Genomic DNA, 25885 nt, shown 5'->3' on the forward strand with positions numbered 1-25885 from the left:
CTGTTTGGTTACCTTCTATACCCATGATGGCACGCAGTACCATCTTTCGGGCACCTGAGCTGTTGCCCAACTCACCTGCAGCTGCGCACGAGTGTGTGCCCCAGCTGGTGTTGGGCCTCCGGTGCACATGCACACAATTCAGGGGATGCAGCTGCTCTTCGGAGCGTTCCTGCGCATGCGTGCGTGTTTGCACATGTGCGTGAGAGTACTTGTGTGCAGTGGATGCGCAAAATGTTGGCACGGGGGGGCCTGCATGAAACCTGCACACATGCCCAGATGGTGTGATTGCGTGCGCAGCGCACGGGGGCACGCGTGAAAGTTGTGCACATGTGCAGATGGTGCGGTTGCACATACAGCGCACAGGGGAGGAGCCTCGCTTTAGCACGGATCGCATGCCCATGCGTGAAGCGTGCAAAACGCATATCTGTTCGGCACTTGGTGAGTAAAAGGTTTGCCACCCCTGTTATATACCTTGTGATTTGAAAGAGGAGCAAGCGGAGCTCGGGAGCAGAACAGTGTTAGGTTCCCTGAATTCTACAGGGCTCCTGTGGATATTTTGATCATCATCTGTCTTTTGCCGTCATCAAGCCATGAAAAACTAACCACAATGATTTCCTCGGTAGAAGAGGATAGCTATCCAGAGTTTGTTTTGTTTCTCAAGGTCAGTGGGTTCTAGTCTCTAAACTCTGTGCTGACGTACTTTATGAATACCTTGAAGAAGGAGAGATATTGGCACTCTGATGGCAGTACAGGCAGTGGTGGGATTCGAGCGGTTCGGGCGAATCGGTAGCTCCGACAATCAGCTGAGAGCGAACCGGTTCATCCCGACGATCAAATGGGCTCACCCGCCCACCCACGCTATTTTCCTACCTTTATCTCCTCAGCTGATTCGCGCGGCAGATCCGATTGCCGTGCGAATCAGCTGCGTTAGTCCTCTAAAGAAACTCGGAAGTGAAGATTTGTTCAAACTGCGCACACAGCTCTGAACCGGTTGTTAAGCCAGGAGGATCCCGCCACTGAGTACAGGTAGAGTCCTCGAAGTACAACAGTTCATTTAACGACCGTTTGAAGTTGCAACGACATGAAACTAGTGACCTAAGGACCATTTTTCACACGTCGCGGCATCTGACCGTCACGTGATTTACATTCGGATGCTTGACAACTGGTTCATACTTACGACAGTCGCAACGTCCCAGGGTCGAATTAAGTCGGATTCACTTAACGTCCGTGTTACTAACTTAACCGCTGCAGCGATTCCCTTGACCAACGTGGCAAGGAAAGTCATCAAATTCACTAGGCAACTTTCTCACTGAGCAACCTCAATTCGGGGCTCATCTGTGGTTGTAAGCCAAGGCAACTTGTAACCCGGGGAGGCAGAGGCATCCAAGAAACGAACTCCCTTCGGATTGCCGTTTGATCTACTCTCTCTGCGCTTTTCAGAAACCCGTAGAGACTGATCTCTTTTGTTTAGCCTTTTAAGCCCAATTGATTTTATCTTTCATGTTTTCATTTCACTGGCTCCTATTTTTCATAAGCTTTTCTCGCTGCCATCTGTTTCTTCTAAATTGTAAGCCATCTCATGGGGCCTTTTCCAATGGAAAGGCAACTTATTAATGAAGTCAATAAACGAATATCTGAATCCAAGTCCCTCCGCACATACCTTAACTCAGTTATATCCTGAGTCACCCATTCAGTCCTACACTGGTTAAGAATCTTAGGAACTGTTTCCCTGGTTCTGTGGCTATTAGAGTCCCCGAGGGCTGGCTCAGTGGTTAAGACGCTGAGCTTGTCGATCGAAAAGTCGGCAGTTCAGTGGTTCGAATCCCTAGTGCCGCATAATGGGATGAGCTCCCGTTACTTGTCCCAGCTTCTGCCAACCTAGCAGTTCGAAAGCACATAAAAAAATGCAAGTAGAAAAACAGGGACCACCTTTGGTGGGAAGGGAACAGCGTTCCGTGCGCCTTCGGCGTTGCGGTGGTCATGCCGGCCACATGACCACGGAGACGTCTTCGGACAGCGCCGGCTCATCGGCTTTGAAACAGAGATGAGCACCGCCCCCTAGAGTCGGGAACAACTAGCACATATGTGCGAGGGGAACCTTTACCTTTACCTTTAGTCCAATTTATCTAGAATACCTTGGTATAAGGAAGGTGTTTTGGATTCTTTTGCCCATCTAAAGCCAGAGCTGGCAGATAAGTTCCTAATGTTTATTTAGATTCACCAGGAAGATAAAAATAAAACTGCCTTCGGAAGTTGTGGGAGCTTCATCACTTGAGACCTTCAAGAAGAGACTGGACTGCCATTTGTCCGTAATGATATAGGGTTTCCTGCTGAGACCAGGAGGCCAAAGCAGACCCCAAGTTGGAATTTCTGCCCCCCTCCGACCCACACAAAAAGACCCCAAAGGGGGAGACTCTCTGCAGCGACACAAACATTCATTGCATGTTATCTGTCCCAGGGTCCGTAGTTTGAGGACTCCTGATTTAGTGCAATATAAAAAACGCAAATAATTTTTCTGCAGACCACCAAAATTTTCTCACGGATCACAAGTGGTCCACGGACCACCAGTTGGTGACCACTGGATTAGATGACCTATAAGATCCCTTCCAACTCTGTTAATCTAATCTCTCTCTCTCTCCGCGCAATACGCTAAAAAATCTAAAATGTAGTTCCTTCTAAAATAGACGTACATGTCCCAAGATCAGGCGGCTGGCCAGATTTTTCTACTTTAGAGTGTTGCAGACAAACGCTACCCACGTAAATTTCCATCTTTATCTCTTCACCTATTTTTGAGTTCAAAAATTGGGAGGGGGGTGGGGAGATCAGCTGTCCGGATTCTTCCAACTTGGCCCAGGATGTGGCTGAAGAATTAACGCATTTCAAGGCCCGTGACGCAAGCATCATAAATAATAATCAAAGCCAAGCAGCTGCACCCTGGATCATCACAACTGTGAGAACAAGCCTGTGCGTCTTTTGACTGTCGGAAGGCAAAGCGACACCTGCAGTTCCTTTGATCTCCTGCTTTCATTCCACTGAGAGGTCAACAAGGGTGAAAGTTTGGCTTTCAAGGGAAGGATTGGAGTTTTAGCTTTCCTGGCAAAGTGAAAAATGTCAGGATTTAAGGCAGGGTCATCCGAGAGGATTTGAAAACAAGGATTTGAAAGCATTTCAAGAAATGGTAGGGACTCGATATCTATGGATGTATGGGAGAAAATATGGGCTAGAAATGTGAAGTTTACTCAAGCCCAAAATTTAAGAGAAAATTTTTTATAAAATGTTTTATAGATGGCACTTAGATCCCCAAAAGTTAGCCTGTATGTACCCAAATTTACAACCTACAAGTTGGAGATGTAATTTTTTTTTTTTAAATGTTATCTAATTCTGGGTTTTATTTAATTGACCAAACTAAGTAACAATTTTAATTAGCAATTTTATGATGTTTGTGTGTCTATATTTTTCTTGACTGTACACCGCCTTGAGTCCTACGGGAGAAAGGCGGTATAGAAATATAATAAATAAATAAATAAATAAATAAATAAATAAATAAATAAATAAATAAATAAATGAATAAATAAATAAATAAATGTGATGATGCAACATATTTTCATGTATGGTGGACATGTAAGAAAATTGGATTATACAAAATATTCTTAAAAGGAAGATAAAATTTACTCCACGGTTGTTTTTACTGGGTATAATTGAAGGATGTACAGTTATAGAGACTAATTTGATTTTGAACTTAATAACGGCAGCCAGACTTTTGGTGGCGCAATACTGGAAGAAGGAAGAAATACCTTCTATTGAAGAATGGACATTAAAAGTAGCCAATTTGGCAGAGATGGCTAAAATCTCTGCATATTTGAAGGACCGTTCGAATGAAAGATATGTACTGGAAGGGAGAAGATGGATTGACTATATACAAAACAAATACGGGACTAAAAAGTTGCAAATAGCTTTTGAATGAAATATTTAGATGATTTTTTTTTTTCTACTTTGATATCTTAGTACCTATGGCGGAGTTAAAGAGTAAGGGGAAGTCAAGAGTTTATAGTTAGTTTGCTTATGTTAGATTATGTTTGTTAAATGCAATACCCTGTATTTTGCTCTGGGAAATCGGGGAGGGGGAGGGAGAGGGGAAGAGGGGGGAAGGGGGGGAATTTATTTGTAAACATTTTTTTTTTAATTTGATTTATATGCCGCCCTTCTCCGGAGACTCAGGGCGGCTTACAATGCGCTAAGCAATAGTCTTCATCCTTTTGTATATTTATACAAAGTCAGCTTATTGCTCCCACAAACTGGGTCCTCATTTAACCTACCTTAGAAAGGATGGAAGGCTGAGTCAACCTTGAGCCTTGGTGAGATTCGAACCTGCAGTAATTGCAGGCAGCTGGTCTTAATAACAGGGTGCTTTAGACCACTGTACTACCAAGGCTCTTTAAAACTTTTCAATAATAATAAAAAAAGAAATGGTAGGGACATCACCAAAACAATTACAACAACATCACGCGAAGTATCAGTACCGCTTTATAAAAACCTATTAAGACCACACCTGGAATCCTGACACCAATTTTGGTCGCCATATTGCAAAAAAAAAAAGATGTTGAGACTTTGGGAAAATGTACAGAGAAGAGCAACTAAGATGATCAAAGGCCTGGAGACTAAAAGATACGAAGAACAGCTGCAGGATTTGAGTTTTGCTAATCCAGGGGTCTGCAACCTTAAACACTCAAAGAGCCATTTGGACCCGTTTCCCACAGAAAAGAAAGCACCAGGAGCCACAAAACCCTTCCCGTGCCTGACTATTTCCTGAGCGGCCAAAAAACTAGCATATGTAGTTGAATTAAATCTTCTGTTTTCTTCTGAAACTTTTCATTTCTTGGATTTATCCATGGTTGGCCTACCGCAGTCGAAAAACTCAATAAATCGCGTGCCGGCGGGTATCACACATTGGCAGTTGTGACACATGTTTTGAGCGAGAGGGAGCCGCATCAGAGGGATGAAAGAGCCACATGCGGCTCCAGAGCCTCAGGTTGCTGACCCCTGGGCTAGTCTAAAGAAAAGAATTAGAGGTGACATGATAGCAGTAGTCCAGTAATTGAGGGGCTACCACAAAGAAGAGGGAGTCAACTTATTTTCCAAAGCACCAGAAGGCAGGACAAGAAACAATGGTTGGAAACTAATCAAAGAGAGAAGCACCTGGAATTAAGGAGAAACTTCCTAACAGTGAGGACAATTAACCAGTGGAACAGCTTGCCACCAGAAATCGTGGGCGCTCCATCACTGGATGTTTTTAAGACTGGACAGTCACTTATCTGAAATAGTATAGGTTCTCCTGCCTGAAGCAGGGGGCTGGACTAGAAGACCTCCAAGGTCCCTTCCTTCCAGCTCTATTCTATTCTAACAACTTAGAATAGAGAAGCAACTTAGAACTAAGGAGAAATTTCCTGGCAGTTGGAACAATTTATTTTATTTATTTTTATTTTATTAAATTTCTATACCGCCCTTCTCCCGAAGGACTCAGGGCGGTGAACAGCCACAAGATAAAACACATAAATACAAAAATTTAAAATGAATTAAAAACGAATTAACCAGTGAAACAACTTGCCTCCCGAAGTTGTGAATGCTCCAACACGGGAAGTTTTGAAGAAGATGTTGATAACTGTTTGTCTGAAGTGGTGTAGGGTTTCCTGCCTGGGCAGGGGGTTGGACTAGAAGATCTCCAAGGTCCCTTCCAAACTCTGTTATTCTATTCTATTCTAACCCTAAATTTGTGTTCCTATCCTGCCTGGAAAGCCATATCAACCTCAAAGAAATGAGAAGGGCAATAGAAAAAGGGATGCAGAAAATTTGCTTTCTGGTTTGCTGCAAGAAAATAGTTGCGAAGAAATGATTCAAAATAAAATAACATAAACAGAAGAGGTATCTTGCTGAAAAGATATGGCTCAAACTCCTCTCTGCCAATGGGGTAATTTTGGGGGGCGCTAAAATTATATTCTAGAATGGCATTAGACTCTGAGACGAAAACTGGCAAAGGCCAATTCTCGTTGCTGCCTTTTGTCCCCCTGTATTAATCCCAAAGTTGAAGGTAAAAATATGACATTTCCTGTGTGTATTTGCTTTATTAAACAAACACACACGGAAAATCATGGAAGCTGGCATGATGGAAAGCAAAACGGTAGACTTTAGCATTGGGGTTATTTACACATGTGCCTCTGGACATGACAGAGGTTCTTCTGGAAAAGAGAAACAGTGGGGGGGGGCTGCAATTTAGTCCTTTACTTGGAGATCACATTTTTCCATTTATCTATCTATCTATCTATCTATCTATCTATCTATCTATCTATCTATCAAATTTCTATACCGCCCTACTCCCGAAGGACTCGGGGTGGTGAACAGCCAAGATAAAATACAGATAATACAAATATTAAAAATCCCTTAAAATTATTAAATATTTTGGCCGAAACACAGATTAAAACACCCAATTTATAAAATCACGAATTAAAAATTTAAAAGAGGAGAGTTAGGCCAGGCCAGCCTGCTGAAATAAAAAAATAAAAAAGTTTTGAGAGCACGACGAAACGTGCGCAGGTCCGGGATTTGATTTCTGGTAATGAAATGTTCTGTGATAAGAAGTGTCCAACCTAGCTGTCATTTGAGGAAAAGGCCAGCTGCTTTCTGAGTTCTCAAAAACTCAATTCAAAGAGATTGTCTACTGTTCAAGGAACGGTTATAAATCTCCTGGGAGTCAGAATAACAGATTGGGAAGGGACCTTGGAGGTCTTCTAGTCCAACCCCCTGCTTAGGCAGGAAACCCTACACCACTTCAGACAAATGGTTGTCCAATCTCTTCTTAAAAACTTCCAGTGTTGGAGCATTCACAACTTCTGGTGGCAAGCTGTTCCACTGACTAATTGTTCTCAAGGTTAGGAAGTTTCTCCTTAATTCTAGGTTGCTTCTTTCCTTGATTAGTTTCCACCCATTGCTTCTTGTCCTACCCTCGGGTGCTTTGGAGAATAGCTTGACTCCCTCTTCTTTGTGGCAGCTCCTCAAATATTGGAACATGCTATTATGTCTCCCCTAGTCCTTCTTTTCAATAGACAAGACCAGGGGTCAGCAACTTTAAACACTCAAAGAGCCATTTGGACCCATTTGCCACAGAAAAGAAAACATCGGGAGCCACAAAGGTCCTAACCGGAAGTCCCCCGTTCAATTCTGGAGCTGACCGGAAGTCCGGTATCCCCACCAGTCTCTGCATCGCGCGGCGTCCTTTTTCCTCTTCCTGTCCTAACCGAAAGCCCTATCAATTGCGGAGCCGACCAGAAAACCCGCCCCTTGCCATAGTCTCCTCCTGGTGCGCCATTCTTTCACCCCACCAACCGGAAGGTCCTCTCAAAATTGTGGCGCCGACTGGCGACAAGGAGCCACAACAGAGGGATGAAAGAGCCACATGCGGCTCCAGAGCCGCAGGTTGCTGACCCCTGGATTAGACATACCCAGTTCCTGCAAACATTCTTCATACGTTTTAGTCTCCAGGCCTTTAATCGTCTTAGCTGCTTTTCTTTGCATTTTGTCTAAAGTCTCAACATCTTTTTGGTAATGTGGTGACCAAAACTGAATGCAGTATGTTTTAGCCTCCAGTCCCCGAATCATCTCTGCTGTTTTCTGCTTTGTTGAGTCTACCAGATCTAGATCCAAAATTTGGGGAAGATTCTGTAGATATACTGCCAACCTGTGGAGTTTTCTTATGGGTTTTTTATTATATGGTGGATTGTTTGATTTTCGTAATCTGCCCGGAATCGCCTAACGTGTGAGTTTGACGGCAACATAAATTTGTTTAATAAATAAACCAGGGTGGATTTGATTTAAATCGAGTCGATTTAAATCACTAGTAAAAAAACTTGATTTAAATCGATTTAAATCATAATTTTTAAAGAGCAACTGTCATCTCTGCTACTCCTTTGACCCGCTGTTGACTCACCGATAGTCCCAGGGTTGCAGAATATACAGCCTCGTGCTACATAGCTAAGCTCCATTTCATGCTGAATAAACTAAATTATTTATGTATCTTAAATAGAAAACTATCTTACGATAGATTTTTACCCCAAAAGTTTTTTATTAAAATAAATTCAATAAAAATAAAAAAAATCTGATTTAAATCAAAAACATCCGATTTAAATTTAAAAAAATCCTTTTTTTTTACTTTTTTAAAAAAATCATTGATTTTTATCCACCCTGAAATAAACTAAATAAAAACCCAGTGTTTCTCAACCTTAGCTACGTAAAGATATGTGAAGTTTAAATTCCCAGAGTTCCCCAGCCAGCACTAAACTTTTCTTTTTTTTAATTTGGCATTTTTTTAACTTCTCTTTTCTCTGGTTTTAGTTTAAAAAGCAGAACCAAACTTCCAGGGCTGTTCAGGTTAAAAACAATACATTATAACAATATTCCCCTCATAAGAAGGGAGAGGGAAAAACACAAACTAACTAAAGAGGAAAAAACAATAACGAAAACAAGCAGAACTAGAGCAGAAAAGGCAAAATAAACACAGCTAAATCAACAGAGGAAATAAGCAACTTTTTTAAAAAAAAAAAAAAGCCTGCATAAATTAAACTATACTTAAAAAGGTAATTATATTATATTTGCTTTAGGGGGATTTTGTTTAAAACGAAGCATTTATAAAGCACAATTTAGGCAACGTTTTCAAAGCAGATGGCAAATCCTCGTTAAAACTATGAAACTTCTGGTCCCCCAGAAGGATTGCAAAGAAACACCCAAGCAAAACCAGAATATTGAATCATAATACGAGGCTTTTGCACATAGGTAAAGGTAAAGGTTCCCTTTGTACATATGTGCTAGTCGTTCCTGACTCTAGGGGGCGGTGCTCATCTCCGTTTCAAATCCGAAGAGCCAGCGCTGTCCGAAGACGTCTCCGTGGTCATGTGGCCAGCATGACTAAACGCCAAAAGCGCATGGAACGCTGTTACCTTCCCACCAAAGGTGGTCCCTATTTTTCTACTTGCATTTTTTACCTGCTTTCGAACTACTAGGTTGGCAGAAGCTGGGACAAGTAACGGGAGCTCACCCCGTCACGCAACACTAGGGATTCGAACCGCTGAACTGCCGACCTTTCGATCGACAAGCTCAGCGTCTTGGCCAATGAGCCACTGAGCATCTGCACATAAACACTGACAAATTTGTGCATTCTTCAGTGGGAAGCAAAGGCGATTTGCTTGTTTTCTTGTCCTTCATCTGCGCAAAATCCTATTGGCCGCAGTTTGTTCACAATCGTTCTTAATAAAAATTTCCTTGGCATCGTAATTGGTCTTCGACTTCTTCTTTAGAAGAATCACTTGTTGGGTTTGGCCAACACGCTAAAGAAATTAACTCGTTCTTCCTGCTTCAAATAATATGTCAAAAAGAAACTAGCCACTTATTCAAAAATAAATAAATAAATAAACCAAGTTTGATGTGTTGGGCTTAGCAGCCAATCCCTAAACTTTCCCTAGCCTGTGGACCTCCTTGCCACTAGAAGATCCTCTAGAACCTCCTCAAAATAAACAGTGTTTCTCAACGGGAGTAACTTTAAGAGGTGTGGACTTCAACTCCCAGAATTCCCCAGCCATCATGGTTGAACAACGCTGCTATAGAGAAAGTGGGGGAGGTGAATTATCCCAGAACAGGGAATCAAAAGCTGATTTGGTGTCCTGACTTTGAACTCTGCAGCTTTTTCATTTCCAACCCTAATTTTCTGCAATATTACAGTTAAATCACAAAGGAAAATGTTCACACGGGATCGGGACAAAACCTCATTTGGGGGAAACCGGTTCCTATTTGGGAAAGGAAGAAGAGGGGAAGGAAGGAGGAAGGAGCTGGTCTTCCATTTCCACCCAAGGAGGTTCCCAGTTTTGGTGAAATGCAGCATCTCTTCTCCAGATGCAACTTTGCCCCTGACAAACCACTCCTGTCCACAAACAGACGCACAGAGATCTATCTACCCTCTGCATGACGTCAAATGAAAAATTGTTTAAAAACTTGGAGCCCTTCCAGTCTGGGGAGCAAATCAATGCTTTCTTCAATATCAACTGCCCTCTTTTTCCTTCTATTTCCTTTGCAAAATGAGAAATTTGTTGAATCGAGAGGGGGAGGGATGGATGGAGAGAGAGAGGGAGGGAGAGAGAGAGAAAGGGAGGGAGGGATGGAGAGAGGGGGAGAGAGAAAGGGAGGGGGAGAGGGTAGGATGGAGAGAGGGAGGGTAGGAGGGAGAGAGAGACAGGGAAGGAGAAAGGGAGAGATAGAGAGAGGGAGAGAAAGAGAAAGAGAGGGAGGGAGGCGGGAGGGAGAGAGAGAGAGAAAGGGAGGGAGAGAGGGTAGGATGGAGAGGGAGGGTGGGAGGGAGGAGGGAGGGAGAGCGAGACAGGGAGAGAGAGAGGGGGAAAGAGAGAGAAAGGGAGGGAGGGAGAGAGAAAGGGCGGGAGAGAAGGTAGGATGGAGAGAGGGAGAGTGGGAGGGAGGAGGGAGAGAGAGAGAGAGAAAGGGAGGGAGAGAGAGAGAGGGAGGGAGAAAGAGAGGGAGGGAGGGTGGGATGGAGGGAGGGACAGAGAAAGGGAGGGACGGCGAGGGAGAGGGAGGGAGAGGGAGGGAAGGAGAGAAAGGGAGGGAGGGACGGATGGAGAGAGAGGGAGGGATGGAGAGAAAGGGAGGGAGGGAGAGAAAGGGAGGGAGAGGGAGTAGGATGGAGAGAGGGAGGGTGGGAGGGAGGGCAGAGGGGGAGAGAGAAAGGGAGGGAGGGATGGAGAAAAAGAGGGAGAGAGAAAGAAAGGGAGGGACGGAGAGGGGGAGTGGGGACAGAGAAAGAGAGAAAGGGAAGGAGGGAGGGAGGGAAAGTGAGAGAGATGCTCTTTTTGAGTAAAACATCTGGCATCAGCTTTTGGAATAATGCAGATAGTCCTCAACGTACGGCCACCATTAAGCACCACATTTCCATTGCTAAGCAAAACAGTTGTTAAGTGAGTTCTGCCCCATTTTACCACCTTTCTTGCTACCACGGTTAAGTGAGTCCCTGCAGTTGTTTAGGGAACACAGGGTGTGAAGTGAATCCGGTTCCCCCGTTGACTTCGCTTGTCGGAAGGTCGCAAACGGCGATCACGTGACAGACACACACACACACGGCACAATGGAACCGTCATAAACATGAACCAAGCATCTGAATTTTCATCCTGGGATCGTGGGGAAGCTGCAATGGTCGTTAAGTGTGAAAAATGGGCCCCAAGTCACTTTTTTCAGGGCCGTTGTAACTTTGATCGGTCACTAAGCAAACTGCTGTACATTGAGGACTAGCCTCATGCACTCTGTGTCCAGTAACCTGCAGGCACACCCACAAGCAAGGCTGATATAACCAACATTCCGGGAATCTTCGAATTTCTCTTTTTTTCTTTTGAAGACGTTTCCCTTCTCATCCGAGAAGCTTCCTCAGCTCTGACTGGATGGTGGGGAATGGAAGGATTGATACTCCTTGCAGACAGCTGGTCATTTGCATCCTTTTAGAGGGTCGTTAAAGCCACCTAGCTAAATGTCTATGGAGATTCTCAGCCATCCAGGTCACAGTTGTCCCAACGTGCTTTTTTTTTTTCAACTGGACTTTCTGGGGGTTTTCTTTGAAGACATTTCGCTTCTTGTTCCGAGAAGCTTCTTCAGTTCTTTCACAAGTCAATAAGGCCACTTTCACCTTCCTGTCAAAACTGCTCCCCGGGGCCTTGTTCTAGAAGCCCCAGGGACTTCTAAATATGAAGCCAACGTCTCACTAATGGGCTGTTTGTGACTCAGGCCCATTGAGGTTGGGCCCAGGAAACCTGGGACCAATTTTCTGGAGCCGCCCTTCAGAAGTAAACAGCGCAGGGAGCAGGTGTGGAGCTCCAGGTGACATCAGCTGAGCGGAGCTGAGCACGAAATGCAACTGGAAACTTTCATCGCCACTTCAACTCCCCACAAAGCGGGCAGATCCTGTTAAGGAATTAACTCCTTTAGGAAGGATAAATTTTGGGTTTAGGGGTAGGCAGAGACAGGTTTAAAAAAAAAAAAACAAGGAAGGGAGTTATCCTTAAGAGAAGAAGGGGATACCCCCCTATTCATCCAGCTTTGCAGCCAAAAAAGCCAATGCAATCCTAAACTGCATTAATAGAGGGATATAGTCAAGATCAAGGGAGGAACTAATACCACTCTATAAAGCCTTAGTAAGACCACACTTAGAGTACTGCATTCAATTTTGGTCACCACACTATAAAAAAGATGTTGAGACTCTAGAAAAAGTGCAGAGAAGAGCAACCAGGATCATGAGGGGACTGGAGGCTCAAACATACGATGAACGGTTGCAGGAACTGGGCCTGGCTAGTCTAGTGAAGAGAAGGACCAGGGGAGACAGGATAGCATCTTCTAATATTTGAGGGGCTGCCACAGAGAGGAGGGGGGTCAAGCTATTTTCCAAGGCACCCGAAGGCCAGACAAGGAATAATGGATGGAAACTGAACAAGGAGAGATTCAACCTAGAAATAAGGAGAAATTTTCTGACAGTGAGAACAATCAACCGATGGAACAGAAGTTGCCTTCGGAAGTTGTGGGAGCTTCATCAATTGAGACTTTCAAGAAGAGATTAGACTGCCATTTGTCAGAAATGGCGTAGGATCTCCTGCTTGGGCGGGGGGTTGGATTAGATGACCTACAAGATCCCTTCCAACACGGTTAATCTGTTAGGAAATCTGTTAGTCTCCCCATGTACTGAAGCTACCCAATGAATATTGTCGAAGTTCTTCAGAAATCTCTTCAACTGAGGAATGATCTACAAGAACGGGCAAAAAAATGTGAGGCGTGTTAAAAAGAAAGAGCTTTGATTGTACTGCTATGTTGACTTTGTGGGGTCCTTGATGCTAGCATTGATGATGTTACCAAGTTTGGCAATGAAACGTCTACACGAAAACCACCACGATCAGAGAGCACCAAGAACCCTACAGTTCAAGCCTTCACACACACACACACAAAAATTATCTTCCATCAGGATCTGGAATCTGTTGACGTCCCCATGGATACCAGAGGTTGCCATAGCTCAATTTGTGCCTCAATAATCGTCAATTTGAGAATTGGCAATTTGGCATCTTCAAATCTTCTCCTCCAAAGGAGCCGACAAATACTCCATCTCTTCATATAGACAAATGAAGTGATGGAGACCTGACAGGACTGTACCACTGTAGTGGGAGGGGAGATGTCTTAAAGTGAATTTCTCTCTGCAGTTAGTGGGGGATGCTGAATGGTTAAATCTTGTTAATTGCTGTTTTTTTAATTGTTGTATGGTTTCCTTGGAAACTACCAGGAGTCCTTTGCAGATACTCAAGTATGGAAGTACCCCAAAGCCTTTGGGGTAAGAGCCTTGGTAGTACAGGGGTTTAAGGCACCCTGTTATTAAGCTGGTTATTAAGATCAGCTGCCTGCAATTACTGCAGGGTTCGAATCTCGCCAAGGCTCAAGGTTGACTCAGCCTTCCATCCTTTCTAAGGTAGGTAAATTGAGGACCCAGTGTGGGGGCAATAAGCTGACTTCGTATAAATATACAAAAAGGATGAAGGCTATTGCTGAGCACATTGTAAGCCGCCCTGAGTCTTCGGAGAAGGGCGGCATATAAATCAAATTAAAAAAAAAAAAAAAGCCAGCCAGTCAGCCAACCAACCCAATCATTCATCTCAAAACTCTACCACCTTCTACTTTTCTACAGAGGAATTATTGAGTCTGTCATCTGCACCTCTATAACTGTCTGGTTGGGTTCTGCAACCCAACAAGACAGACACAGACTTCAGAGGATAGTTAGAACTGCGGAAAAAACAATGGCTACCAACCTGCCTTCCATGGAGGACCTGTATACTGCACGAGTCAAAAAGAGGGCTGGGAAAATATTTACAGACCCCTCACATCCTGGACATAAACTGTTTCAACTCCTACCCGCAAATCGACGCTATAGAGCACTGCACACCAGAACAACTAGACACAAGGACAAGTTTTTCCCGAACGCCATCACTCTGCTAAACAAATAATTCCCTCAACACTGTCAAACTAGTTATTAAGTCTGCATTAGTATTAATCTTCTCATCTTCTCATCGTTCCCATTACCCATCTCCTCCCACTTAAGACTGTATGACTGTAACCTTGTTGCTGGTATCCTTAAGATTTATATTGACTGTTTCCTATGAAACAGTCAATATAAATCAATATGATTTGATTGCTTTGTTCCCTATGACTATCATTAATTGTTGTATCTTATGATTCTTGATGAATGTATCTTTTCTTTTATGTACACCGAGAGCATATGCACCAAGACAAATTCCTTGTGTGTCCAGTCACACTTGGACAATAAAGAATTCAATTCAATTCTATTCTATTTTCTCCTTCCCGGCCATGGGCAGAATTTTCGGATCACAAGAAGCCATGGTTTGCTTAAAATCTGTAGAGATTCTCAATCCGGTCCTGGTGGCTCAGCAGACTGATAGCATTGTGATTAACACCAGCTATCTGCAGTTATTGTAAGTTCGAATCTCACCAGGCTCAAGGTTGACTCAGCCTTCCATCCTTTCTAAGGTAGGTAAATTGAGGACCCAGTTTGTGGGGGCAATAAGCTGACTTTGTATAAATATATAAAAGTATGAAGGCTATTGCTTAACGCATTGTAAGCTGCCTCGAGTCTCCGGAGAAGGGCGGCATATAAATCAAATTTAAAAAAAAAAAAAATCATCCAGGTCATGGTTGTCCCAAATCTGCTTTTTTCCAGTTGCCTCCTGAAAAAAAGCGCCTTTGGGACATGGTTTGCTTAATGATGGTTTACTGAATAAGCAGCTCTTGGTTTGCATCCATGCAATAAGCCAAGCACAATCAAAAGAATTTGCAAGAAGAAACGAGTTTTCTGCCTATTTAACTATGCAAAGTTTTGCCAGCATCATTCTTCAACTGTTAGACAGAACAGGAAGAGGTTTGATTGGACATTGGTCTGGAGAGTAACAGAAATTAAAAAAACTTAATTATTTAAGTTTTTTCCTGTACAGATGTAAAAAGAGAGAGCAAGAGAGCAAAATAAACAGCGCTTGTGTTCGTCTTTTTGTTCAAGGAGATTTGGCACCGATTTCATTCCGTCTCTCAGTGTCTAACCCGTTCCCTGGGGCGAAATATTCCCTTCCAAGGTTGAATTTCTTCATCTGTATAATCAGCATAATAATAAATCACCATCTCAGGCTTGGAGCAGTAATGGCGAAAAGAAATCAGAATTACGGAAGCTAATTCTGCCTGAGAATTAACTGCGCAGCAGCTGTAGGGAAGACGATGTGTCACATTCTAAAGTATGCAAAAGATTAATCTTTAATCCTTTTCTTCAAAATCAAGGCATTTCGGAGAGGTCACAGGAAACACTCGACGGGCGGCAGGAAACAGGAAAACAAGGAACGACGATTAGAATTAAGGGCCACAGGTGACCAGCAATCCATTTTCATTAACACTCCGGAAATGATGCTCACAAATCAACAAATGGTATCTCGTGGCTACGTTCAGTTTAAGAAAAATATACGGCAAACTTGTGCCAAGCAGGTGCCATCCAGATGGGTAGGACCAGGGGTGAAATCCAGCAGGTTCTGACAGGGTCTGGAGAACCGGTAGCGGAAATTTTGAGTAGTTCGGAGAACCGGCAAATACCACCTCTGGCTGGCCCCCGAGTGGGGAGGGAATGGAAATTTTGCAATATCCTTCCCCTGGAGTGGGGTGGGAGTGGAGATTTTGCAGTATCCTTCCCGTGCCACACCCACCAAGCCACACCACACCCATCAAGCCACGCACACAGAACTGGTAGTAAAAACATTTAGATTTCACCACTGGGTAGGACTGTAACCAGAGGTGGGATTCAGCCGGTTCGCGCAAACTGGTAGTTAAATTGCTGGCTGAATCTGCCCCTTCCAGGAGTCCCCATGTGCCACATTTGGCTCCCAGGTAAGTACAGGGAGGCCTCCTAGGCCCAAAACGTGAAGGGTGCCGCGCGGCCCCCCTGCGGCCCATTTTTGCTCCCGGGGGGGTGCAGGAGGCTGAGTGCTGTCTGTCAAACCCCCTGGCCATGCCCACGCCCACCCAGCCGGTCATTAGGGTAGAGAACCGGTTGTTAAATTATTTGAATCCCACCACTGACTGCAACTCATAAAATTCCCCAGCTGAGTACTGTCTCCATTCCTGCTAGGAACTCTGAAATTTCAGTCCTATTATGTCTGGAAGATAAGAAGTTAGGGGAAAGCGAAGTGTTTTTCAATTTCAGCAACTTCAGAGCCTTGGTGGCGCAGCAGACTAAAGTGCTATTAAATAGCACCAGCTGCCTGCAATTACTGCAAGTTCGAATCTCACCAGGCTCAAGGTTGACTCAGCCTTCCATCCTTTCGAGGTAGGTAAAATGAGGACCCGGTTTGTGGGGGCAATAAGCTGACTTTGTATTTAAAAAAAAAAAGAACACCGCTTGGGGGGGAGCGAAAGCCCTACTAAGCAGGTATATACAAAAGTATGAAGGCTATTGCTTAACGCATTGTAAGCCGCCCTAAGTCTCCGGAGAAGGGCGGCATATAAACTGCTTTTGGCAACTCCAGGACCAATGAGTTTGCTAAGAATCCCGTGCATTGGCTGTTGTTTCTTTTTGCAGTATCTAAAAGGTCATAGAGACCTTGCCGTGATGGAGAAAGGAGAAACGAGCTATGAATTCTTTTCGAATGACCACTGTGGGGTTCATCAAACCACTCGTCCTCACAATGCAAAACGCTCTCCTTGCAAAGGACGGACGGGCAAAAACACCTGAACATGCCGACAGCTGCTATCAGCACACACTGTTGACGCCGGAGTTTACCGCTGGAAGCTTTTGAATAACAAGACCGAGCGTTATAATGAAATTGCAAACGGGGGATTTCAGATTTGTTTTCTCCTGACAAAGGACGCCTTCCTGTCCGTGTTGGTTTTGAGGCCTTTTAAAAAAAAGTAATAAAAGAAAACAAGGAACAACTTGGGTGTGGAAAGTTTTTCCACCTGAAAACACAGAAACGGCAAAGATAAACTGGGCAATTTTTCTGATTGAAAAAAAAGGGTTAGAAGGTTAGAATAGAATAGAGCTGGAAGGAAGGGACCTTGGAGGTCTTCTAGTCCAGCCTCCTGCTCCAGGCAGGAGAACCTATACTATTTCAGGTATTTCAGTGGCTGTCTAGTTTCTTCTTAAAAACATCCAGTGATGGGAGCGCCCACGATTTTTGGTGGCAAGCTGTTCCACTGGTTAATTATCCTTGCCGTTAGGAAGTTTCTCCTTAATTCCAGGTTGCTTCTCTCCTGGATTGGTTTCCAACCATTGTTTCTTGTCCTGCCCTCTTTGGAAAATAAATGGACCCCCTCTTCTTTGTGGCAACCCCTCAAATACTGAAATGCTGCTATCATGTCACCCTTAATTCTTCTTTTCTTCAGAACTAGCCAAACCCAAAATCTGCAGCTGTTCTTCGTGTGGTTTAGTCTGCAGGCCTTTGATCATCTTGGCTGCCATCACTCTGCTAAGCAAGTAATTCCTTCAACACTGTCAAACTATTCACTAAGTCTGCACTACTATTCATCTTCTCATCGTTCCCATCACCCATCTCCTCCCACTTATGACTGTAGTTTTGTTGCTTGTAACCTTACGATTTATATTGATATTGTTTCCTGATTGCTTATTTGTTCCCTATGACTATCATCAAGTGTTGTACCTTATGATTCTTGACGAATGTATCTTTTCTTTTATGTACACTGAGAGCCTATGCACCAGGACAAATTCCTTGTGTGTCCAATCACACTTGGCCAATAAAAAATTCTATTCTATTCTATTCTATTCTATTCTATTCTATTCTATTCTATTCTACTCTATTCCATTCTACTCAACCCTACCCTACATTCCAAAATCCTATTCTATTCTATTCTATTCTATTCTATTCTATTCTATTCTATTCTATTCTATTCTATTCTATTCCATTCTACTCAACCCTACCCTACATTCCAAAATTCTATTCTATTCTATTCTATTCTATTCTATTCTATTCTATTCTATTCTATTCTACTCTACTCTATTCCATTCTACTCAACCCTACCCTACATTCCAAAATTCTATTCTATTCTATTCTATTCTATTCTATTCTACTCTACTCTACTCTACTCTACTCTACTCCATTCTACTCAACCCTACCCTACATTCCAAAATTCTATTCTATTCTATTCTATTCTATTCTATTCTACTCTACTCTACTCTATTCCATTCTACTCAACCCTACCCTACATTCCAAAATTCTATTCTATTCTATTCTATTCTATTCTATTCTATTCTATTCTATTCTATTCTATTCTACTCTACTCTACTCTACTCTACTCTACTCTACTCTACTCTATTCTCTGAACTTTTTCCGAAGTCTCAACATCTTTTTTGCAGCATGGTGCCCAAAATTGGCTGCAGCATTCCAGGTGTGGTCTCACTAAGGTTTTATACAGCGGTACTAATACTTCACGTGATCTTGATTCTATGCTTCTTGTTTATACAACCCAGGATTGTATTCGCTTTTTTTTTTGTACAGCCCAGGATTGTATTAGGTGATCCGGTCTCATTCTGAACAGGCAACTGAGCAAAAAAAGCAAGCAACTCACATGCCTAAAAATGTTCTCCAGCTATCTCTGGTGGCCCATGTTTTATTATTTATTGGCTCTCTTCTCGGAAAGGTAACAATGGAGACATCCTAATGTAAAGAACTGAACATGCTGAAACAGTGTTGGCCAATGTCGGCTTGACCCAACCTGAGATATTGAATAAGAATTTCTAGCGGAGCTTATTAGAGCAAGGATAATTAATCAGTGGAACAGCTTGCCTCCAGAAAGGGCAGTAGAAGAAGAAGAAAGGGTAGTAGTAGAAGAAGAAAGGGTAGAAGAGAATGTAATCAAAATGCCTTATCTTTATGCTTTCTTTAGAAAAAAAGATGTATATGTATGATCAATTATGGATAAGAGAATGTACATTTACAATATGTGTATTAAGAAACAAAAATAAAAATCTTTTCAAAAAAAAAAAAAAGAATGACATTGAATTTAAACATTTGGTCTTAGAACATTTGGTCATTCTGAAAGCCATTTCTTCACCTAATGTCTTCCTGGTCGGTTTTGTTCCCTTCGGTATCCTGCAAACAAGATGCCAAGGCAGGAAATAGAAGAAGAAGAAGAAGAAGAAGAAGAAGAAGAAGAAGAAGAAGAAGAAGAAGAAAAAGAAGAAGAAGAGGAGGAGGAGGAGGAGGAGGAGGAGGAGGAGGAGGAGGAGGAGGAAGAGGAAGAAGAAGAAGAAGAAGAAGAAGAAGAAGAAGAAGAAGAAGAAGGAGAAGAAGAAGAAGAAGAAGCAGCAGCAGCCACCATTGTTGAATTGACAAGATTTGTGGCTTGTTGTTTTAAAAAGAAGGCAATGTTTATTGACCGGGGCTAGGCAGGATAGAAATCATCTTAATCTGGATTATTCTGCTGGAACCTCAAGAGCACCTTCAAGCAAACAGAAGGTCCATTGTGCTCTTCACACTCTCTTCCATCTTTCTTTAAAAAGTAGCGGTGGCCATTTCTGACAATAGTTCCAACTGCCTAATTAGAATTGCAAGGAACTCTTTCATTTCAGCAGGGAATTGCAACTCCTCACAACTATTACTCTTTTAAAGGCCTTCCTTTAAATTTAAATATGTTGTTGTTGTTAGTCGCGAAGTCGTGTCCGACCCATCGTGTCCCCATGGACAATGTTCCTTCAGGCCTTCCTGTCCTCTGCCATCCTCTGGAGTCCATTTAAGATCATGCCGACTGCTTCAGTGACTCCATCCAGCCACCTCATTCTCTGTCGTCCCCTTCTTCTTTTGCCCTCAATCTTTCCCAGCATTCGGCTCTTCTCCAGGGAGTCCTTCCTTCTCATTAGGTGGCCAAAGGATTTGAGTTTCATCTTCAGGATCTGGCCTTCTAAAGAGCAGCCAGGGTTGATCTCCTCTAACTGACCGGTTGAATCGCCTTGCAGTCCAAGGGACTCGCAGGAGTCTTCTCCAGCACCAGAGTTCAAAGGCCTCCATTCTTTGGCGCTCAGCCTTCCTTATGGTCCAACTTTCACAGCCATCCATTGCAACTGGGAAAACCATCGCCTTGACTATACGCACTTTTGTTGACAAGGTGATGTCTCTGCTTTTTAGTGTGCTGTCTAGATTTGCCATAGCTTTCCTCCCCAGGAGCAAGTGTCTTTTAATTTCTTGGCTGTAGTCCCTGTGTGTGGTGATCTTGGAGCCCAGGAAAATAAAATCTGTCACTACCTCCATTTCTTCCGATAATTTAAAGATAGCTCCCTTTAAACCTCACGTCAGCTGTTATGTCATAGAGAAAGAGGAGAAGGTTGGGACTTGAGGTGACTCATGGGCTCAACAAAGACAACCCATGTTGACATCTCAAAAAAAGGCGAACAGGCTTCTCTAGGAAGGAGATGGAGAACTTTGGAGGACACCCCTGTGGTTCTTGCACGAGGAATTCCAGCCACGCACAATGGATGACAACTGTGTATTTCATCGTTCATAGGCGAGGAAGATCCAGAAGCTACATCAACGTTGAAGTTCCGTGGGAACCAACCAAGCTCCCAATATTGTTTGCCGTGGAAATATCAGCACCTCTGGGTCTGTGGAGATTTTGCAGTCATCCAGGTCCCGGTTGTGCCAAACACGCTTTTCCGAAAGGCAACTTGGACCTTCTCAGTTTTGGCTTTGAAAAACGTTTCGCTTCTCATCTGAGAGAAGCTTCTTCGGTTCTACCTGCCTGGTGGGGAAATATCAGAACTGAAGAAGCTTCTCGGACGAATTTTCAGAAAGGTTTCATTTTTGGCCTTTCAGGAAAGCACCTTTGGGGCTCAAACCTGGACAAGCTGCAAGTTGCAACACAAACCACAGAGTCCTGACAGGAACTGTTTGCAAACAACGGTAAATGAGTCGCATAAAAACTGGGATTTCCAGTTCTTCCTAACAGGCCAGAAACAGACCGTGAAGTCCGTCTGCAAAGGAGGCTTGATGTGCACTGATTTTTCAGGCCCCCGTCCCCCCCCCCCGTCCCCTTGACCAAGGATTTTACCAGGGGGGCAGGTTTGCCCCCTGCCTGCCCCCCCCACATTACTGCCACTCATTCTAATTTCCTACCCTCCCCCTCCTCTCTCCGGAGTCACTTGATTGATTCCCCCCCTTCCTCCCCAAAGAGAAAGTAGCTAGCTGCTAGGTAGGTAAGGTAAGCTCATTTCTGGGAGAGGGGGCTGCAAAGGGCAAACCAAGCCCCCCCTCCTCAATGAAGGCACCAGCCAAGGGGGGTGGGGGAAGAGGGACCCCTGAATCGTGGTTCGCCTTCACGCATCACGGGCTACCTTCTTCCTCCTCCCCAACCCCCCCAAAAGAACCAAACCCTTGCAAGCGCAAATGCCACAATGAGAAGGGGGGAGTTTGCAAGTGGGGAGGGGGATTTTTGCAAGGGGGAGGAGGGATTTTCTAAGTGGGGTGTTTGCAAATGGGGAGTGGGATTTTTGCAAGGGGGGGAGGGAGAATTTGCAAGTGGGGAGGGGGAGTTTGTAAGGGGGGAGGGGGGAGTTTCCAAGTGGGGTGTTTGCAAGTTGGGAGTGGGATTTTTGCAAGGGGGGGAAGGGAGAATTTGCAAGTGGGGAGGGGGAAATTTGCAAGTGGAGAGGGAGAATTTGCAAGTGGGGAGGGGGATTTTTGCAAGAGGGGAGGGGGATTTTTGCAAGGGGGGAGGGGGGAGTTTCCAAATGGGCAGCGGGGAGTTTCCAAGTGTGGAGTTTGCAAGAGGGGAGGGGGATTTTTGCAAGGGCGGAGGGGGGGAGTTTCCAAGTGGGGTGTTTGCAAGTGGGGAGTGGGATTTTTGCAAGGGGGGGTAGGGAGAATATGCAAGTGGGGAGGGGGATTTTTGCAAGGGGGGAAGGGAGAATTTGCAAGGGGGGAGGGGGGAGCTTCCAAGTGGGGAGTTTGCAAATGGGGAGTGGGATTTTTGCAAGGGGGGGGAGGGAGAATTTGCAAGCGGGGACGGGGGGGGGGACTTTGCAAGTGGCGGCCAAGGGGATCTTCCAAGGACGTTTCCGGGGGGAGCCCCCCACCCCACCCCACCCCAGAGATCGAGGCCACCTTGGAGGGGGGGTGGGAGGAGGAAGGGGAGAGGGGCGGCGGAGCAGCTCAGGGGCCAAGCGAGATGCCCGTCCGGGGACCGCTCACCTGGCCGTACACCTTCACGGGCTCCTCCTCCTCCTCCTGCGGCGGCTGCGGCGGCTGCGGCTGGGCGCCCCTTCTCCTCCTGGGGGGCTGCCCTGGGCCGGGGGGATCCTGAGCTTGGAGCCGCGCAAAGCCCCGATCCTGGGGCCGCGAGGTCAGGGCGCGATGCAACAGCAGGCTGGTCCTCCGAGGAGGAGCGGCGGCGGAGGCGGCGGCGGCGGAGGGCGGCCGGTGGGAGCCCGCGAACAGCAGCAGCAGAAGCAAGAGAAGCGGCCGAAGAGCTGCCGGGGCAGAGCCGGGCTTCCCGCTGCCGCCTGTCGCCATGTTCCTCGCTTGGCTCCGCCGGCTTTGCGCGCTCGGCAGCGGCCAAGTGGGGCGCCGCCGCCCGGAGAGAATGTGCCAAGGGAGGATGCTCGGCTCCGGCGCGCGCCACGGAACAGCCCCCGGGGAGGCAGAGCAGGCAAGCGCCGCGCCCGGACGGGGCAAACACCCCCCCCCCCGCCCCGACGACGCCCCCGCCGCGCGCGCCCGGCCGGGGAAAGGAAGGCGAGCCACGCGTGGGCGACCGGGAGGCGGCTCTGCGCACGGGGGGCGCGCCCGCGCGGCCGGAGCCAAAGGCGGGAGCGCGCTGAGCTCTAGCCACGCACTTTCTTCTCGTCTGCTCTGATTTGCTTTCCTTCCTTCCTTTCTTCCTTCCTCCCTCCCTCCCTTGTCTCTATACTCCTTCCTTCCCTCATTCCTTCCTTCCTTCCCTCCTTCCTTCCTCCACTCCTTCCTTCCTTGTCTCTATACTCCTTCCTCCCTCCCTCCCTCCCTCCCTCCATCTCTATACTCCTTCTTTCCCTCCTTCCTTCCTTCCATCCCTCCTTCCTTCCTCCACTCCTTCCTTCCTTGTCTCTATATTCCTTCCTCCCTCCCTCCATCTCTATACTCCTTCTTTCCTTCCTTGTCTCTATACTCCTTCCTTCCCTCCTCCCTCCCTCCCTCCATCTCTATACTCCTTCCTTCCCTCCTTCCTTCCTTCCATCCCTCCTTCCTTCCTTCACTCCTTCCTTCCTTGTCTCTATACTCCTTCCTCCCTCCCTCCCTCCCTCCATCTCTATACTCCTTCTTTCCTTCCTTGTCTCTATACTCCTTCCTTCCCTCCTCCCTCCCTCCCTCCATCTCTATACTCCTTCCTTCCCTCCTTCCTTCCTTCCATCCCTCCTTCCTTCCTCCACTCCTTCCTTCCTTTTCTCTATACTCCTTCCTCCCTCCCTCCATCTCTATACTCCCTTCTTTCCTTCCTCTCTCCCTTCCTTGTCTCTATACTCCTTCCTTCCATCCCTCCTTCCTTCCTTCACTCCTTCCTTCCTTGTCTCTATATTCCTTCCTCCCTCCCTCCCTCCCTCCCTTCATCTCTATACTCCTTCCTTCCCTCCCTCCCTCCCTTCATCTCTATACTCCTTCCTTCTTTCCTTCCTTCCCTCCTACCTTCTTCCCTCCCTTCATCTCTATACTCCTCTCTCCCTCCCTCCCTTCCTGGTCTCTATACTCCTTCCTTCCTTCCTTCCTCCCTCCCTTCCTTCATCTCTATGCTCCTTCCTTCTTTCCTTCCTTCCCTCCTTCCTTATCTCTATACTCCTTCCTCCCCTCTTTCCTTCCTTCCTTCCCTCCTTCCTTGTCTCTACACTCCTTCCGCCTTCCATTCTTCCCTCCCTCCTTTTTTTTCTCAGAAGGAAAGGGGAACCACATGACACCCCTCCCCCCCCCCAGAGGATGGAAGTGCAAACCAGGTGTGCAACATCTGAAGCAGGCTCAGATCATCTCGGCGCTTTCTGCCTCCCCTCGCAAGCAAGAGGGAAGCTGGGGTTTGGCCGGCTTGTGGCCTACAACAGCTGCTTCCCTTTGATGAATCACTGACATCTGGATTGTTACCACACTGCTGCTGGCTGCAAGAACCATTCGGTGAGGTCACCGTTCTGCAGCCAAAATCTTTGCAGGCCACAAACGGGCCCACTTGTTGGTGGCTTATTTTGTGGCTTAGCTGCTGTGCCTGGCTTTGGGGTTGGTTTCCGGTGGAGGGCTGATACCGAAGCACCGAATCCTGTCAAAGGTTTTACCTGTCTGGCAAAGAGGCGGCGGCAGTTTGCTAGATGTCCTTAAAAGCTCTGGAGAAGGTCATATATTGCTCTGCAAAGGCGGCCTGGGACTTATCTTTCTGCCTTCAAATTTCCCCTGGTTGGGAATGATCAATGGATGGAATGATGAGACCCTTTTCTGCCAGGTTCAAACTCTGATGTGAGATGGGCTCTCCCCTCTCATAAAATACCATATTTTTCGGCGTATAAAACTCACTTCCTCCCTCCCTAAAAGAGAGTGAAAATTTGGGTACGTCTTATACACCGAATATAGCCCCGCCGCCGGCCCCCACCCTTTGGCCTCTGCCTCCCAGCAATTTACCTCCTTGCAGCAAACAGCAAGAAGAAACAGCCCACTTCAGCTTCAGCACAGCCTAATTAGCACAAGTTGATTGTCCCTTGGATCGGCCTCCCGACTTTCAGCTGTTTCAGGCTACAGGGATTGCCATGGCTGATTGCCGCGAGGGCCTCCGCTGTTTGCTGCAAGGAGGCAAATTGCTGGGAGGCAGATTTTTTTTTTTCCTTGTGCTAATCAGGCTGTGCTGAAAACGAAAATGAAAGCAAAGCAGGCTGTTTGCTGCAAGGAGGAAAATTGCTGGGAGGCAGATTTTTTTTTTTCCTTGTGCTAATCAGGTTGTGCTGAAAACGAAAATGAAAGCAAAGCAGGCTGTTTGCTGCAAGGAGGAAAATTGCTGGGAGGCAGATTTTTTTTCTTGTGCTAATCAGGCTGTGCTGAAAACGAAAATGAAAGCAGAGCAGGCTGTTTGCTGCAAGGAGGAAAATTGCTGGGAGGCAGAGGCAGATTTTAGGTAATCTTCCAACTGATAAACCAAAAGATCAATAAAGGAATTTGACTTTGAATTTAGAGTCACAGTCCTGACCGATGTCATTTTCCAGGGCTTGTAAGTCATCAGCTCGAAAGAGAAAGTCTATAGATCAGTGTTGCCCAACCTTGACCATTCGAAGAGGTGTGGACTTCAATTCCCAGAATATTCTGAGAGTTGGGACTCCACACATCTTAAAATGGCTAAGTTTGGGAGACAATGATCTTAAGAGATACTCTCACAGCCAGCCATCTTCTGGGACCAATTTTAATCACTGACATTTGGCCAAGAACAGTCTCTTTGAGGTTCTTCCAATTCTTATCCTTTTTTAAAGAGAAAAATTAAGAGAAATTGCAGGACTATGTCAGAAAAACACGTGTTTTGTGTTGTGTTGTGTTGTGGTTCAGTTCGGTTCGGTTTTTCCACTTCTGTTTTGTTTTTGTTTTTCTGTTTTTATTGAATTTGTATACCGCCCTACTCCCGAAGGACTCAGGGCGGTGAACAGCCATAGAATAAAAACATATAAATACAAAATTTAAAATAGAATGAAACGAATTAAATAATTTGGCTGAGAAATTTAAAACCCCAATAATTTAAAACCAAATTTAAAATTTTCATTTAAAAAGGG

General features: G+C 45.4%; 1 protein-coding gene across 1 annotated transcript in view; it reads right to left on the reverse strand.

The window, feature by feature from the left end:
• The window catches only part of SORL1 (sortilin related receptor 1), a 107521-nt gene extending 84532 nt beyond the window's left edge, over positions 1-22989 (reverse strand). The window contains exon 1 of the mRNA XM_087875698.1: positions 22317-22989. Coding sequence (XP_087731824.1) covers positions 22317-22637 — 321 coding nt within the window. The 5' untranslated portion in view covers positions 22638-22989. The remainder of the gene's footprint in view (positions 1-22316) is intronic.
• Positions 22990-25885: the final 2896 nt, after the last annotated feature.

This window comes from Pantherophis guttatus, chromosome 9 (genome assembly GCF_059756535.1).
Source record: "Pantherophis guttatus breed Tessera chromosome 9, ASM5975653v1, whole genome shotgun sequence".
NCBI lineage: Eukaryota > Metazoa > Chordata > Lepidosauria > Squamata > Colubridae > Pantherophis > Pantherophis guttatus.